This window comes from Haliaeetus leucocephalus, unplaced genomic scaffold (assembly GCF_000737465.1).
Source record: "Haliaeetus leucocephalus isolate CR32 unplaced genomic scaffold, Haliaeetus_leucocephalus-4.0 Scaffold712, whole genome shotgun sequence".
In the NCBI taxonomy this organism is placed as follows: domain Eukaryota; kingdom Metazoa; phylum Chordata; class Aves; order Accipitriformes; family Accipitridae; genus Haliaeetus; species Haliaeetus leucocephalus.
Window position 1 is genome coordinate 4,868,120 of NW_010973148.1, and position 14,774 is coordinate 4,882,893.

Sequence of the window (14,774 nt, forward strand, 5' to 3'; positions counted from 1 at the left end):
ATCTCACAGCTTTATCTTCTGTTGCTTTTGTTTATTTTCAGTGTTTCAAAAGTATTTGATACTTGTTCCCATTTCTTCTAAAGAAAGACTCAGGTGTTATGCCTTTTCTAGTGTTTTGTGATGTACTCAGAAGGAAATTGCTGAAGGGTAGTATTGCAGGATCAGTTTCTCTTATTCTGCTGAAGAGTCTTTTTTTTTTTTTTTCTAATACTAAGTATGTGTTCATCTGTGAGATATGTGCCGCTTTCTTATTTGATTGCAGTTTTGCCACTATTTTAATTTTTTGTGTTTCACTGTTTTAGGAGGCAGCTTTCAGGAAAGTTGTGCAAGCAACTATGGTGAGAGATCGTCAGCATGGGCCAGTTGTAGAGCTCAACAGAATACAGGTATCTTAAGCTGAAGTTTTGATTTTAGTATCTGTATGTTTAGCCCACGGTGCTATACATTTGCCAAGTCCCTTTGTGTCGGCTGTTTGGTATCTGAGTACTGAAGAGTTGAATTTTGATCAGAGAATCAAACAATGAAAAAGTGAATGCAGCAAGGGCTGCTGATTTTCTTTTTTGTATGTTTTCATCTGCACGGTAGCTGTTTCGGGGGAGGGGGACACTAGCTGAAATATTAAGTGAATGATTTAAACTCTAATAAGCGAAGTATGTCCTGCTTGACAAAGGACTGCTTTTTCAAAACTCACTACATTAGATAATTTAAGAGAGTAGTGATTCTGATGCCTTTCTTACCTTTCCAAACGGTCAGATGAATTATTCAGCTGTTGCTTTCATAACAGAACAGGAAGGGGGGGAAAAAAAGCCCTTGAATTAAAAATCAGGCTGATAAACTCTCATTCTTTGCTGGTCATCACATGTGGTCATATTGATTGCAGATCTCTTTGATACAAAAGGGCTTTTTTCCTTATTGACGTTAGAAAATGTAATGTTGTGCCTTAGGCCAGACATGTCTTTTTTTCCATAGATCTTTCTGTAACATAGAATAGTAAAATGTTGTTTTAGTTTAAATGGACTGAAGCCTGGTCTTAGACTCCTGAGTCTTCTTGCATTTCTTTCCTTTAGTGGTGTTTGGGGTTTTTTTTCTTTTTATGTTGTAAAAAGTAAGAAAACCTACTCTTTGTAAGGTTAGAATGGAGAAATTCTGAAAATATTGACTAATTAGTTTTCTCTTAGTGAAGAAAAGTATATCCTGTTGTAGCTGGATTCTGTTTCTGCTTCTTTGCCGTTTTCTATGGGAACTTAAAATTTCTTGTGGAAATGTTATGTGATTAAAATGTATTGTTTTAGTTATTATTTGGGAAGTTGAAGCTGAAGAGATTGCCAGAGATGTTCTTGTTACTTTTTGTGTAGGTGTGAATTCAGAAATGCCAATAAAGCAGTGCAAGTATTTAACTTTAAGCAGGAAACTAGTGAGTAGGTTTTGGGCTCATTTCCTAGTGTTCTTCTTCTACTGTTGAGTTAATCAAGATCGGCTTTCTCTTGTAGTCCAGTTCGTTACTTCAGTCTGTCTTGAACTCTAGAAAAGAACTGGTGGCTGCAGGGCTTCCCTTCTTTATAGGTTCTGGGAGAAATGAAATATTGCTGTAACATAAGTCTGTCCTAGATTTAGCCAAGTGAATGCTAAAAAAGACCATGTTCGTAATCTGGCCTGATTACACAGTACCAAGTACGGGTCACAATTTCTTGAGTTAGCTTTTGCAGAGAATGAAAATGTGGATTCTTAAACTGTTTGATTCTTTATAATATTTAATTGAAGATTCAAAGCTGCTTTACCTAGTCTCAAACAGCTAATTGTCAATGTTAATAATTTTCATCTTACTTGCAGTTGTGGGTTTAACTGCAGCTAGGCTTTAAGATCCCTTTGCTTTCAGAAGACTCCTCCTACAGTTTATATATTATGTGGTACAGTCAATTCACTTCATCTTCCTTTGTATAAAATAAAAAGATGAGTGCTTAATTTAAAGTTGTTTTCCAGATGCTGACTTGTTTTTTTAAAATATTTCCTCAGCTTACCTTGTTGTTCAGTGGTTTCTTTGGAATTACCAGAACTGGACAAAACAGCTGTCTAACTTGCAGTGTAAAAGCAAGCCAAACATCACTCCCTTGTCCTGAGGTCAAGTTTTACATGGACCAGATTCCTTTTAGAGTAGATCGCATTCACTTTACATGCTACTTGGCCCTGGATCTTTTCTGTTGGGAGCCTTGTGATAGAAGGTCATAGTAGTTTTATGTAGTTGTTTTGCTCAAGGTGTGTGGAATACAATGTGATGGCTGTACAGCAACTCACCCAAGTGCCAGTCTGGTAGTTCAATAGTATAAAATTGAGGGTAGATGTTTTATGCTTTGAGGTGTAGCATGAGGGCAAGCTTGAATGCGCAGAGACAGTTTGGGACACTGTTGGAGGACTACGTTATAGCAGAAGAAACCAAACTTGACACAGTTTTATCCATATTACTTTTGGGGAATGGTTGTTTAGTGAAATGTTTCAAAACGGCACCTGGGCCTTGTTCTGGAAGGGCGCAGTAGAAGTCAAAGACTGAGCCAGAAAGTGAACTAACAGTTACATGTCTAGGCAGGGCTCCAGTGCTCAAGTTTACTTACTGACCCTCTTACTAGCCGATCAGACTTACCTAGTATTTAAGTGCCAGTGTAGCTCATGTGATGTCAAATGGACAGTGTGTTACAACCTATAGGCAGACAAATTCACAATGCTGTTAAATCATATCTTTGCCTTTAGATGAAAGAGATTATTATAGTAGTTGAAAGGAATTTCCTCTTTGTAAAAGGGAAACAGATTTCAGTTATTAAGGAGAATGTCTGCTTTCAGGAATGTAATATTGCAAAAGATCCCCTGGTTCAATATTCCCTACTGTTATGGGAGGAGTGTCACACGTATGGATACATGAAATGCCACTTTAAGAATAGCTTCTTCCCCCTCACTAGAACTTCGTATTAAATGTGGGTTACAGAAATCTCACTAGCATAATGATTAAAAAAGATCTGATCTTAAAGTAGGCACAGCATATCAGTGAACGAAGTATTTGTAATTTTGTGAGTGTTATACTTCAGTTTAAGTAACATTCCTCCTTCCTGGTTATGTCTTCTCCCTTATCAAATGTGCTTTTAAAGAACACTCATTTCATGACAGCCTTCATTTTGCTACACTGATCAGGCTAAGCTTTTTTGGTCTGCTTGTGTAGAATAGTCTTTCTCTACTCTTCATCTTTTTATACTGTATTTTTTCTGTAGCATTTCAGTTTGAGCATAGATAACTGAAACCTCAAGGTACAGGTGAGGCTGTGTCTGTGCTCTTGTAATTATCACACTGATACTTCCTGACCTGTTCTGGAGAGTGATTTCATGACATATCCTTGAATTGGGTTTGTTTTCTTCATAGATCTTCTGTGTTAACAGTACACATTCTCTTTCTCGGCTGATTCCAACTAATAAGTTGTCATCTTTTTGTAAACCTTTTTTATTAGTCTCTGAGTGCATGTCTTTATGTACTACATTTTTCCCAAGTTCTGGTGGGTTTGAGAGAGTCCCACAGGATGGCCAGGATTTCAGTGGGTACTCTCAGGCTGCTTGAGACGAATGTAAAGTTTTGTTCTTCAGATTCAGAGAAAGAACTTAAATTTTGATTGTCTTCACTTCAGAATGCTTTAACCGGATTACAGATTGACTTTGAGTGCCTCTCCCCCTTTGTTGTAACAGTGCTGCTCACAATAAGTGATTATTCACTGAGGCAAGTTCTTGAACTTGATTCTTCCACACTTCACTGCATCCTGCTTTTGAGCTGCTGCATTTCTCTCTTGTCCAAGAAAAATTGGTTTTCCACAAGCTTGTATCTTCTGAGGGCAGATTGTTTTATGAAAATCCTTCTTGGGCTCTAATCAACATATTAACTTCTTTTATGCTAAAAAGTTATCACATCAGCAATAAGGTTGGAACTTTATTTTAAAAACTTGAGATGCTGCATAATCTGTGTTTAATAAGCCATGCATTCAGTGTGGGTTATATCTGACCCTGTTCAGCCTATTCAGTAAAATAGATTTCACAGGATACTTACTGTGTCTCTAAGGGGGATGATTTGGAAACATGAGCAAGATGCTGTGCTCCAGACCTCTACAATAAAAAGCTAAAACACCTGTGGTGGATTGTGGCCTAAACATATTTGTATGAATTTTTGCCGTTTTTCAGTGAAGTGTTTTACTCTTTGCTAATAACCTAATAAATTTTAATGTGGGCATCTGTCTTTGTCAGCAAGCAATATATTAAGGTGCTGGCAGAAATGCCAATAACCCTTCATGGTATTCTTACATTGCTTTGTTAAAGTCAAATTGTAACCATTCCTGCATCTAAATGATCAGATTAAATGAAAATTCTGTGTTGCTAGTAAATAAATACTAAATTAAATGTATAATAGCACATGTGCATGCCACCCTATTCAGTTCAGGCAGGATTGCTTGCCTTTTTATTGCCACTTGATTAATTTGTATTTTAGGTCTGAGGTTTGAAAAAAACAGTGAATCAACTACTGCTTTCATAGACCTACTCATACTTTCCTCTTTTTAAGAGAAGACTCAAGTGATTTCTCAACTTAAAACTTATTGGGCCTCCAAATTTCTTAGAAATCCATTGAATTAAAACCAGCTTGTGTTGATACAGAACTTATTATACATGAGGAAGACTTGAGTGTGTCAGCCTTTCAATAAAACCCGAAAGAAATCTGGTGGATGTTTTATCCAAAGCATCAGAAGTATGCAGCATCAGAACAACTGGTTTTTGAGATGCACTGTAGATTGGAGTGGCACCAAATACAGATTAGCAGGATGAGTCTGGGTTATTTCTGAATGAACAGTCTCATGGATATTGGCGAAGTATGTGCACTGTAGGAGTCCCTTTGCAGTCAAGGCAGGTTGAGAATATAAATTGCAGAACACCAAGGGAAAAAAAACATATCTTGGGTTTCTTCAGCCTTCTGTTTACTTTCAATTTCTTTCCTCTCTATACTGGTGAAATGCTTTTTGTATTCTTATCCACTTTGTGTGCACTTCTTGCAGCAAAATACATGAGATCTTCCTTGCATGCCATTTCTTATGGATCTTCATCATATCTTAAAATACACTTTTTCTGTAGGTGCCTAAGAAACACAATAATCTGTGTGTGTATATACATGTGTATTTTAGTAGTGCTTAATCATTTTTAGAGGGTCCTAGTAAGTATCATAGATGCATATTTAAATATTATCATTAATGAATATAAGAATAACATGTATTCAGTTTTCTGGCCAGCAACACAGCCTCTGATCTGTCTTATGTATGAAAAACTCACCCAGATTTGACAATTGGATGTATGAGTAGAGATAGGATGCATTAAATAAGTAGATTGCAATCCAGAAAAACTGAATTTACCAAGGCATTGGCTGCTTCTTCAGAAATAGAGGAAGAAAACTTGTATCAACAAATTTTATCATTGATACTCCTCTGTCTTTCCATTTTCCTTTAAAGATGAACAGATATAATGCTGAGTAGAGACAGATGAACGATGAACTGTTTGAAATTAAAGATAAGTAAGATATTGGTGGTTCGGGGAACATAAAATTCCTTATCTAGGGAAGAAAGCTCAGAGGGTTGTCAACTGAACTGGTAAGAATCATTCTGTCTAGCTGCAGTGAACACGCCTATAGTCTTTGCATGTTTCCAGCTCTAACAATAAAATTACTAAGGCCTAATCAACCTCCAAATTTTTAGATTAATTTAAAAAAAAAAAATCATTATCACTGCGGTCAGCTGTGTTTGAATTAAGATTATCTCAAGTAGTTATGACTATGTCAGGTTATAGAAATTACCTAGAACAATCATTCAGCACTGTCAGGTCAGTTCAGGACATGTAGTGGAAGCGTCTAGATAACCAGATACTGTTTTTCATGTTTGTGCAAATCCAAGAATTAGTTGAAAAATTTCTTCTGTTACAGAGGTGCTGGCATTTGCAGTGCTTATAAATGGTGATAATCGTAGTAATCACTGACAGTTTAAACAGCTATGTCACAGAGATAGGACCTATTGCAGAAGTTGCAGTGCAGCCTATCCTGGAACCAGTAACTCTTTCTCCTTAATGTTTAGGTATGTCCTATTTTTATATCAGAAACAAGCTGACAAAGTGTGAGCTGGATGAGCAGACAGTGAGGTGGGTTGAAAACTGGCTGAATGGCTGGGTCCAGAGGGTGGTGATCAGTGGCATCAAGACTAGTTGGGGGCCAGGAACTAGCAGTGTACCTCAGGGGTCAACAGTGGGTCCAGTCCTGGTCAACATCTTCATCAGTAATCTAGATGATGGGGCAGAGTGTACACTTGGCAAGTTTGCCGATGATACGAAATTGGGAGGAGCAGTTGATAACACCAGAGGGTCATGCTGCCATCCAGAGGGACCTCAACAGGCTGGAGAGGTGGGCTGACACGAACCTTATGAAGTTCAACAAGAAGTGCAAAGTCCTGCACCTGGGGAGGAACAACCCTAGGCACCAGTACCTGCTGGGGGTAACCCAGCTGGAAAGCAGCTTTGTAGAAAAGGTCCTGGGTGTCCTGGAAGGCACCAAGTGGAACATGAGCCACCAATGTACCCTTGCAATAAAGAAGGTTGATGGGTGTCCTGGGCTGTATTAGGAGGAGGGTTGCCAGCAGGTCAAGGGAGGTGATCCTTCACCTCTACTCAGCATCTGGAGTACTGTGTCTAGTTCTGGGCTCCTTAGTACAAGAGAGACATGGGCATACTGGAGAGAGTCCAGCGAAGGGCCACAAAGATTATTAAGGGACTGGAACATCCCTCCTATGAGGAAAGGCTGAGAGAGCTGGGACTGTTTAGCCTCAAGAAGAAAAGGCTCAGGGGGAATTCATCAAAGTAGATAAATGTCTGAAGGGAAGGTGCAAAGAAGATGGAGCCCAGCTTCACTCAAGTGGTGCCCAGTCGCAGGACCAGAGGCAGCGGGCACAAACTGAAACGCAGAAGGCTCCCTCTGAACGTCAGGAAACACTTTTTTTACTGTGAGGGTGACTGAGCACTGGCACAGGTTGCCCAGGGAAGCTGTGGAGTGTCTATCCATGGAGATATTTGAAAGCTGTCTTGACTTGTTGTGGGCAACTGGCTTTGGGTGGCCCTGCTTGAGCAAGGGAGTTGGACTAGATGACCTCCAGAGGTCCCTTCCGACCTCAACCATCATATGATTCTGAAATAGTTCCGGGCTCCTAAGAGACTGAGATTTTAAGTGCTTTCATCTTCCTGGAGAGGATTGGGATATGTAATAGGAGTCTGTGATATCTGAATATTAGATGGTACTGAAAAATACTGTAGTGCTGTAATTTGAAATGTGGTTGTTCTTCTGTATGTGTCATACATATACAAGATATAGTGTAGTGTGGACCTCTGTAGATGTTTCACTGAACACATTCGTATTTTATAAACATTAATCTTATGGTCTGATTGGTACAGCAATGCCAGCTGAAATGCATTCTTACAGTGACTTTTATAATATGCTTACTCAATAGGTAAAACGTTCTAGGAGCAAAGGAGGACTGGCTGGGCCTGATGGTACAAAGTCAGTGTTTGGACAGATGTGTGCTAAAATGAGTTCCTTTAGCCCTGATAGCCTTCTGCTTCCTCATCGTGTTTGGAAAGTCAAGTTTGTTGGTAAGAGGATTCTCCACCCCCACCCCCCTATTTTGCGCTTAACTTGCAGCTTTCTTCAGATTTACTTTTTTGGAGGACCTGAAGGAAGGAAAGGATAGAGGAAAACTGTGTGTGTAGGCAGAGGAAGGTGCTTAAAATGTTAGGAAGTAAAAAGCTTTTTAAAAAGATTTTATTAAAAACCCTCAAGATTAATGGGAATGTGTCTGTAATTTTCCTCAAATTCTGGGGACAACTCTTCTGCTTACAACAAACATTCTGCAAAACCTAAACCTGTTTTTCAGTGGTCTGGATTGGTAAATAATCCTGGCTAGCTGGTTTTACTGATAGGGTTGTTTTTACAGTTCACATATCACTTTGAGCTTTTTGATTAAAAATATTTTAGATTGAAGAGCTATTCTGTCTACTGTATATAAGATATATAAAATATACCTACTTTCAGATGTCACTTAGGAATTCCATTGCTTTGACTTTCTTTTTCTACCTCTATTTTATTTTGATTAGTGTATAACACAAAAATGTTAGTTATACTCTAGCAAATAGTATTTTTGACACTGTGTTATGTTGTATAATCTTCTAAATAATACGATTTACAATGAACTGGTAATATCCAAATATAAGCAAAACATAAAGGGTTTTCATATGAACAGATATGACAGTGTAGCTTTTAGTAAACTTCTGTTTGCTCAGTTATCCCCGTGGAAGGAAATACAGTTTTAGTACTTCATTTATTTTTGAAAGAACATTTAATTTTGAGCTTTTTTTCTTCTCCAAGGTGAATCTGTGGATGATTGCGGTGGAGGTTATAGTGAATCAATAGCAGAAATGTGCGAGGAGCTTCAGAATGGGCTGACCCCTCTCTTAATTGTGACACCAAATGGAAGAGATGAATCTGGAGCAAACAGAGATTGTTTCCTATTAAATCCTGCTGCCAAGTCACTCTTGCATATGAACATGTTCCGTTTTCTTGGTAATTTCTTAGCAACAGTGTGACATTCTACTTGCATTACATGATCACAATATTGGAATCTAACAAGAAAAAATGAAAAATACTATGTTTAAACTTACAGGTGTACTTTTGGGCATCGCCATCCGGACTGGCAGCCCTCTCAGCCTCAACCTGGCTGAGCCAGTGTGGAAACAGCTTGCAGGAATGAACCTAACAATTGCTGATCTCAGTGAGGTAAGTATGAAGTTCCTGAGTAGGATATAACTTACAGAAGACAAGTGGACTCTAGCATCAGTTTTTCTCCAGTGATTTCCTGTTTTCTATGTATTTGTATTTTGACTGCCTTTTACATTTTCAGCCAGTATATAAGGATGACTTGTACTCACTGTTAAAACTGTAAATTTAAGTTGTTAAGCTGTTTGAATGCTAGAGCATTCTCAAATCTTCTAATGGGTTTGACTAGACAAATGTTTGTGGTTGAACTCCTGCTTTCCAGTAGACCTTCTTGTAGCTGTTACTGTCTGTTGTGCCAAGATGCAGTAACTGATTAGGTGCACACGCCTCCACTGTTTTGAAGTAAAAGAAAATGAGTTCAAACTACTACTGAGAATAGTTTGTGCCCACATGTCAAACATCACAAACTTTCAATTTCTGTTTACTGAGCTCAGTAAATGTGGAGTAAGAGTTAGGTCTTCATTACAAAGAAGAGTTCCTTCTCAAATACTGTCATGTAGAAATGTACTTACTGTGAAAGCGTCGAGTCATTTACTTGTCAGTAAGGGGATTCCTTTTGTACCAAAACCAGCATTGGACTTCATAGAGATGATTTTGTTTTTAGGCTTTAAATCCATTTTCTTGTATAATACAGTTTCTTGGCAAATGCTTCCTGAAAGGATTGAAATCTAGAACACATGCACACTCCCACATCCCAGCATAATGAAATTTTATGTAAAATATTAAGCTGTTTTATGGCTTTGAAATTAAGTTAGATGGGTTGTGGTCAGACATTTGACAATGCTTTTGGTAGATGATACATGATGTACTGCATTTTGTATGCAAGAGACACTGTTGTATAGTGCTAGTAAACTGATTTTGACTCGGGTTTGTTATTTTCCAAAGGTTGATAAAGATTTTATTCCTGGGCTTATGTACATTCGAGACAACGAAGCTACTTCAGAAGAGTTTGAAGCTATGAGCCTCCCATTCACTGTGCCTAATGCAAGTGGTCAGGATATTCAGTTGAGTTCCAAGTACACCCATATTACACTGGATAATAGAGCTGAATATGTGAGACTGGCAATAAACTACAGGTTTGTTGAATAAGTCACTCAAATGATTGATTTGAATAAGCATTTTCTTTTAAAAAAATACATAAAACCTTTTAAACAATATACTACTTCAGCCTCTTACAAGTATTCTAATGTTTTCATGTGATTACAGTGTTGATTTTCTGATTTCTTTTAATCTATCCAAGGAGAAAAGATTAAACTTAATTTTTAGGAAGAACAATAAACTAGCAGGTTTGGCTATAGATTTGAATAGCTGTCCTGACAGAGCAGTTTTGGCAGCCGGTTTTACAGGTAGAGAAATGCCCCATCCATCTAATTCTTCTCCTATGCGATAAAGTAATAGGCTTGATCATTAAGTTCTTGGTGAAGAGAGCTTAGGTTTAGTACTGCTGCTCCCACAGTTTTTCATATCATCATTTGCAGTCAAGAGCAGTCCCAGTTGAATTCTTACTCTATTCTTATCTAAGTTGGAATACACAAACGAAAATATTAGTTCCTTGGACAACATAAAATTAGTTTGACACCTGTGTGCAGACAAGTAAATTCACCCACAGGTGCCAAAAACTGAACATTGCACTGAAATCAGTGGGAAATAATTGTTCGGTATTTGAGAAGACAGGCTTTTGGATGCTTAAATACCTAGACAGCTAATCTAGACAAGTACAGCTAAGAAGCAACCACAGGCATCTTGTTATGTGAAGCAGTGGGCCTAGTGCCTATTGAAATATGGAAATTTAGATAATTTGGATGAGAAACTGATTCATAGTAGTTTTATTCTCTCTGCCATAGTGAACTGGTTTAGAGAGTGCTTGAGCAGGACTGTATCATCACTATATATTTGCTTATTAGTTTGTAGTTGCAGTGTCTGCCAACAACTACTGAATTACATTCTTTGTTCTCCTCCCCCCTGCCCAAATGGTTATGCACCAATACTTAAACCTGTTTTTGACAGTAGAGAGAAATTTCATTTGGAATGGATAAATGATATGTCTATATGTAAAATGTTACATTCCATTGAAGAAATGGTTTTGTTCTCTTGGCAGTTCTGGCTGTCCTCAAAGGAGGCGAGAAATTCTAAAGCATTTTACAGTTAAAAGGCCTTTGGGAAAAAGATTTAAATGTTTAGATTAAGTATCAAGTTGTTTAATTATATGAAGCCCTTGAGAGAAAAACTAGCACCTGAATAGAATGCATGTGAAAAAGTGGATGCAAAAGACGAAGTTTGTCCTGACATCTTTGTTTATTTTGGTGATGACAAGCGTGAGGACAGGAGTTGTCAATGATGCGAATCTCTGCTCTAGAGAGTTCTGTAAAAAATCTCAGAAATTATTTGACAGGGGAAAAAAAAGCAAAACACAAATCATGGGTGGCAGCAGAAGCAGCAAAATTTTAGACTTGCATCTGTCTTGAAATACAACAACTCCTGTCCCCTCAGACAGCATGTTTTAGTTCAGACCCATTTTTCTTTTACCATAATGTCTGTCTAGTGTTGCGAATGTATGCAGGCAGAGTTTCAAAGTACAGCCATTCTTTTCCCAAGAGCATGTTGTTTCCAAATGGGGTATTGGCTTGTTCTTGACAGGCACAGCACATGAATAGTCCTGGAAATAAAATATCCTAAATATTGGGAGATATCTGTCCATACTGAGCTTGCTGTGCCATATGAATTGGTGTAGAAACTGTTATAAGTCAACTATCTTGTGTGATAAATGTTCATTAATATTCCTTAGCACATAGCTGGAGACTTGAGGAGAATGGTTAAATTTCCTTGATATTATAGTAATTGCTAGAAATGACATTCACAGAAACTCTGAAAATGTGTCTCTGCAGACTTCATGAATTTGATGAACAAGTTGCAGCAGTTCGTGAGGGGATGGCCCGTGTTGTTCCAGTTCCTCTACTTTCACTCTTTACAGGATATGAACTGGAAACTATGGTATCAATTTCTGCTTTGCTACCTCTGTCAGACTAACTTGGAGTGAGATTCTTCACTTACATCTTACTAATCCAAAACCCACATTAAATACTGTTCACAGTGATTGCAAACATTTTGTCCAAGGAAAAACTAGAAAATGTTTAATTGCCGTCTTGGTGTTAATAAGGTTATTTTGATACAGCTGAGCAGTGATGTAATGAGTTATTTCTGGAAGAAACAAACAAACAAAACCAAAAAAACCCCCACAAACCAGGGGCCTAGGAGGTGAATTGGAGACATTAGTCCCAAGCAAAATGTTTAATTCTTTATGTAATTCAGGAATATGAAAGAAGATTCATTATTGTCCCCTGATGGGAAGATGTATATTTACTATTATTGTAATAGGAGACTATGCACAGCACTTCAAATATTTGAATGTTCATTTTGTCAGTGTAAAAGCTGTTCAAGTATTTTAAAGGAATGGAGGGAACAAATCACCCATAATTGATTTGATCAGACTTTTGTAGCCTATCACTATATTTTATTTTTCAGGTATGTGGAAGCCCGGATATTCCACTCCACCTTCTGAAATCTGTAGCAACTTATAAAGGCATTGAACCAACTGCTTCCTTGATACAGTGGTTCTGGGAAGTGATGGAGTCCTTCTCCAATACAGAGCGATCTCTCTTCCTGCGTTTTGTGTGGGGCAGAACAAGGCTGCCCAGGACTATTGCAGACTTCAGAGGGAGGGACTTTGTTATTCAAGTAAGATGTATGGGATGGGGTGTGGGGTTTTTATTTTAAAAAGCTGGTGGTGGAGAAGTAGTAGCATGACATAACAAGAGAACAGGCTGATTTCATTAAACTGTTTATGCAACATTACATTGTAGATTTGACAGTGCAACAGAGACCTATAATGTATATAAATATTTTTGTTTCGTGACCTGGGCAAGTGGATATTCGTTTCGTTTCCCAACTATTCACATCTCTGGATTTTGGTAGTTTTCCCCTGTCAGTCATGAACTGGTTTTGCTGGCATTTATTTAGCATTTTATTCAGCTCAGTTATTAATTTCAGCTAAATTAAAGAACAACAATCTTCAAATCATATTTTGGTATTTGCTGAAGTAATACAATCATTTTTAGATTGTTCCCAACTACATATTCATGATCAAAGAAGCTCATCTATGTCTGTTTTTATTTATTTACTTAGTGTAGGGAAAATGGATTTGGTCTTTTCATTGTTGTTTTAAGAAACTTCAGCATCAGAATCACAAATCTAACATGCTGTTAAAAAAATTTAAGTATTATTTTGATATTTATTTGTAGTTTGGACAGTGAATCAAAAATATTATGTTTTTTGTTTTCAACAGGTATTGGATAAATACAATCCTCCAGACCACTTTCTTCCTGAGTCATACACTTGCTTCTTTCTCCTGAAGCTGCCCAGGTATTCCTGTAAGCAAGTACTAGAGGAAAAACTGAAGTATGCCATTCACTTCTGTAAGTCTATAGACACTGATGATTATGCCCGGATAGCGCTGACAGGAGAGCCAGCGGCTGATGACAGTAGTGATGATTCTGATAATGAAGATGCCGATTCTTTTGCTTCAGATTCTACACAGGACTACTTAACAGGACATTAAGAAAATAATATAAGGGATAGTTGTCACAAGCACTGAGGCAAAAATGCCAAAATGACAAATGAAGCCAAGGACAGTATAGGTGTTGGAATATAGAGTATGTAGTAAGAGGGATGGTAATCTTCTGAACATGGGGAAAGTGTGTTTGCTACTCACAGTAGTAATTAAGGGTTACAGCTTAAACCATCAGCTTAGAATAAATGGCACACTATATGGGCATTTAACATTTATTTTAAGAGCTGAAAGTGGCCCCCCATAATGCTGCACTACATTTAGAACCTTTGTGTTTACTGAAGTGTTGTAAATGTTTATATAAATATGGTAGTGCAGCATCCAAAAGGCAGTGAAACCTTTAAATTGTGGGTGCAATAGGTTTTTTTCATATTAAGTGTTGTGTTCTGTGCATCTTCTTGATTGTATATTGGAAATACTGTGCAACAACTGAATAGTATTATAAATATTTCAATTAACTTTACTAGAAGTTTGTTAAAAATTTTTGAACATTGAATTAACATTATTCCTTGAAATTCTTCTATAGATAATAAAAATGGCCAATAGTTTCACTTCCACCCCTGGTTTGTATATTTTAGCTTTATGCATCTCAAATTTGATACCTTTCTGTGAACAGCATCATAATTCTTATCATGGAAAGTGTACTGTATATAATTTGTGCCATGTAAATGCAAAAGTTATAATTTCCCTCCAAATAAAAGTTCTGCCACAGAAAAAAAATAGTATGTGTTTTTTAATGATAATGTAGCTGTTACATGGGATGAACATTGGAACAGCTCTACGAAGAAACGATTCTGCATTTTACAGCTGTTGGCCAAACGTTGCTGGTGGTGCTCCACCAATAGTAGGTGCATTGCCATAGACAGAACATGAGCTATAGTAAACTCAGAGCAAGTCTACACAACACGTTAGTGGTAGCGATTAGGTACACTTTGTTTATGCAGTTGTTCCTAATGCTACTGTTGTCAGTAATGGTAAATTTGTTCTTGGATGCCTGGGAAAAAAATTGCTTTTGAGGAAGTGTAAGGGACAGATGTGTGTAAGTACCTGAATGTGAGTAGAAGAGTATGATGACACTCTTCTAAAATGTTGACTCTGAGAAAATCAGATTGTTTTACAAGGCTTGATCACAAAACATGGTGCATCCAGAGTAGCCTGTTTGAATAACTCATTCAAGTCAAGTGGTGTTTGGGCAGGTATTATGTGTTAACTACACAGTGTATGCAATAGTTTTTCAAAGTAGGAAAATGAAATTTATTTGTGCTGAAGCACTAGTATT

At 37.5% G+C, this 14,774-nt stretch overlaps 1 protein-coding gene across 3 annotated transcripts in view; it reads left to right on the forward strand.

Annotated features, from left to right (window-relative positions):
* LOC104839887 (E3 ubiquitin-protein ligase HERC2) overlaps positions 1 to 14,215 on the forward strand; it is a 114,479-nt gene extending 100,264 nt beyond the window's left edge. For all 3 annotated transcript variants that reach the window (XM_010580468.1, XM_010580469.1, XM_010580471.1), the window contains 8 exons: positions 303 to 386; positions 7,550 to 7,691; positions 8,464 to 8,658; positions 8,759 to 8,871; positions 9,757 to 9,947; positions 11,757 to 11,862; positions 12,394 to 12,606; positions 13,214 to 14,215. In XM_010580468.1, coding sequence (XP_010578770.1) covers positions 303 to 386; positions 7,550 to 7,691; positions 8,464 to 8,658; positions 8,759 to 8,871; positions 9,757 to 9,947; positions 11,757 to 11,862; positions 12,394 to 12,606; positions 13,214 to 13,486 — 1,317 coding nt within the window. In that variant the 3' untranslated portion in view covers positions 13,487 to 14,215. The remainder of the gene's footprint in view (positions 1 to 302; positions 387 to 7,549; positions 7,692 to 8,463; positions 8,659 to 8,758; positions 8,872 to 9,756; positions 9,948 to 11,756; positions 11,863 to 12,393; positions 12,607 to 13,213) is intronic.
* Positions 14,216 to 14,774: the final 559 nt, after the last annotated feature.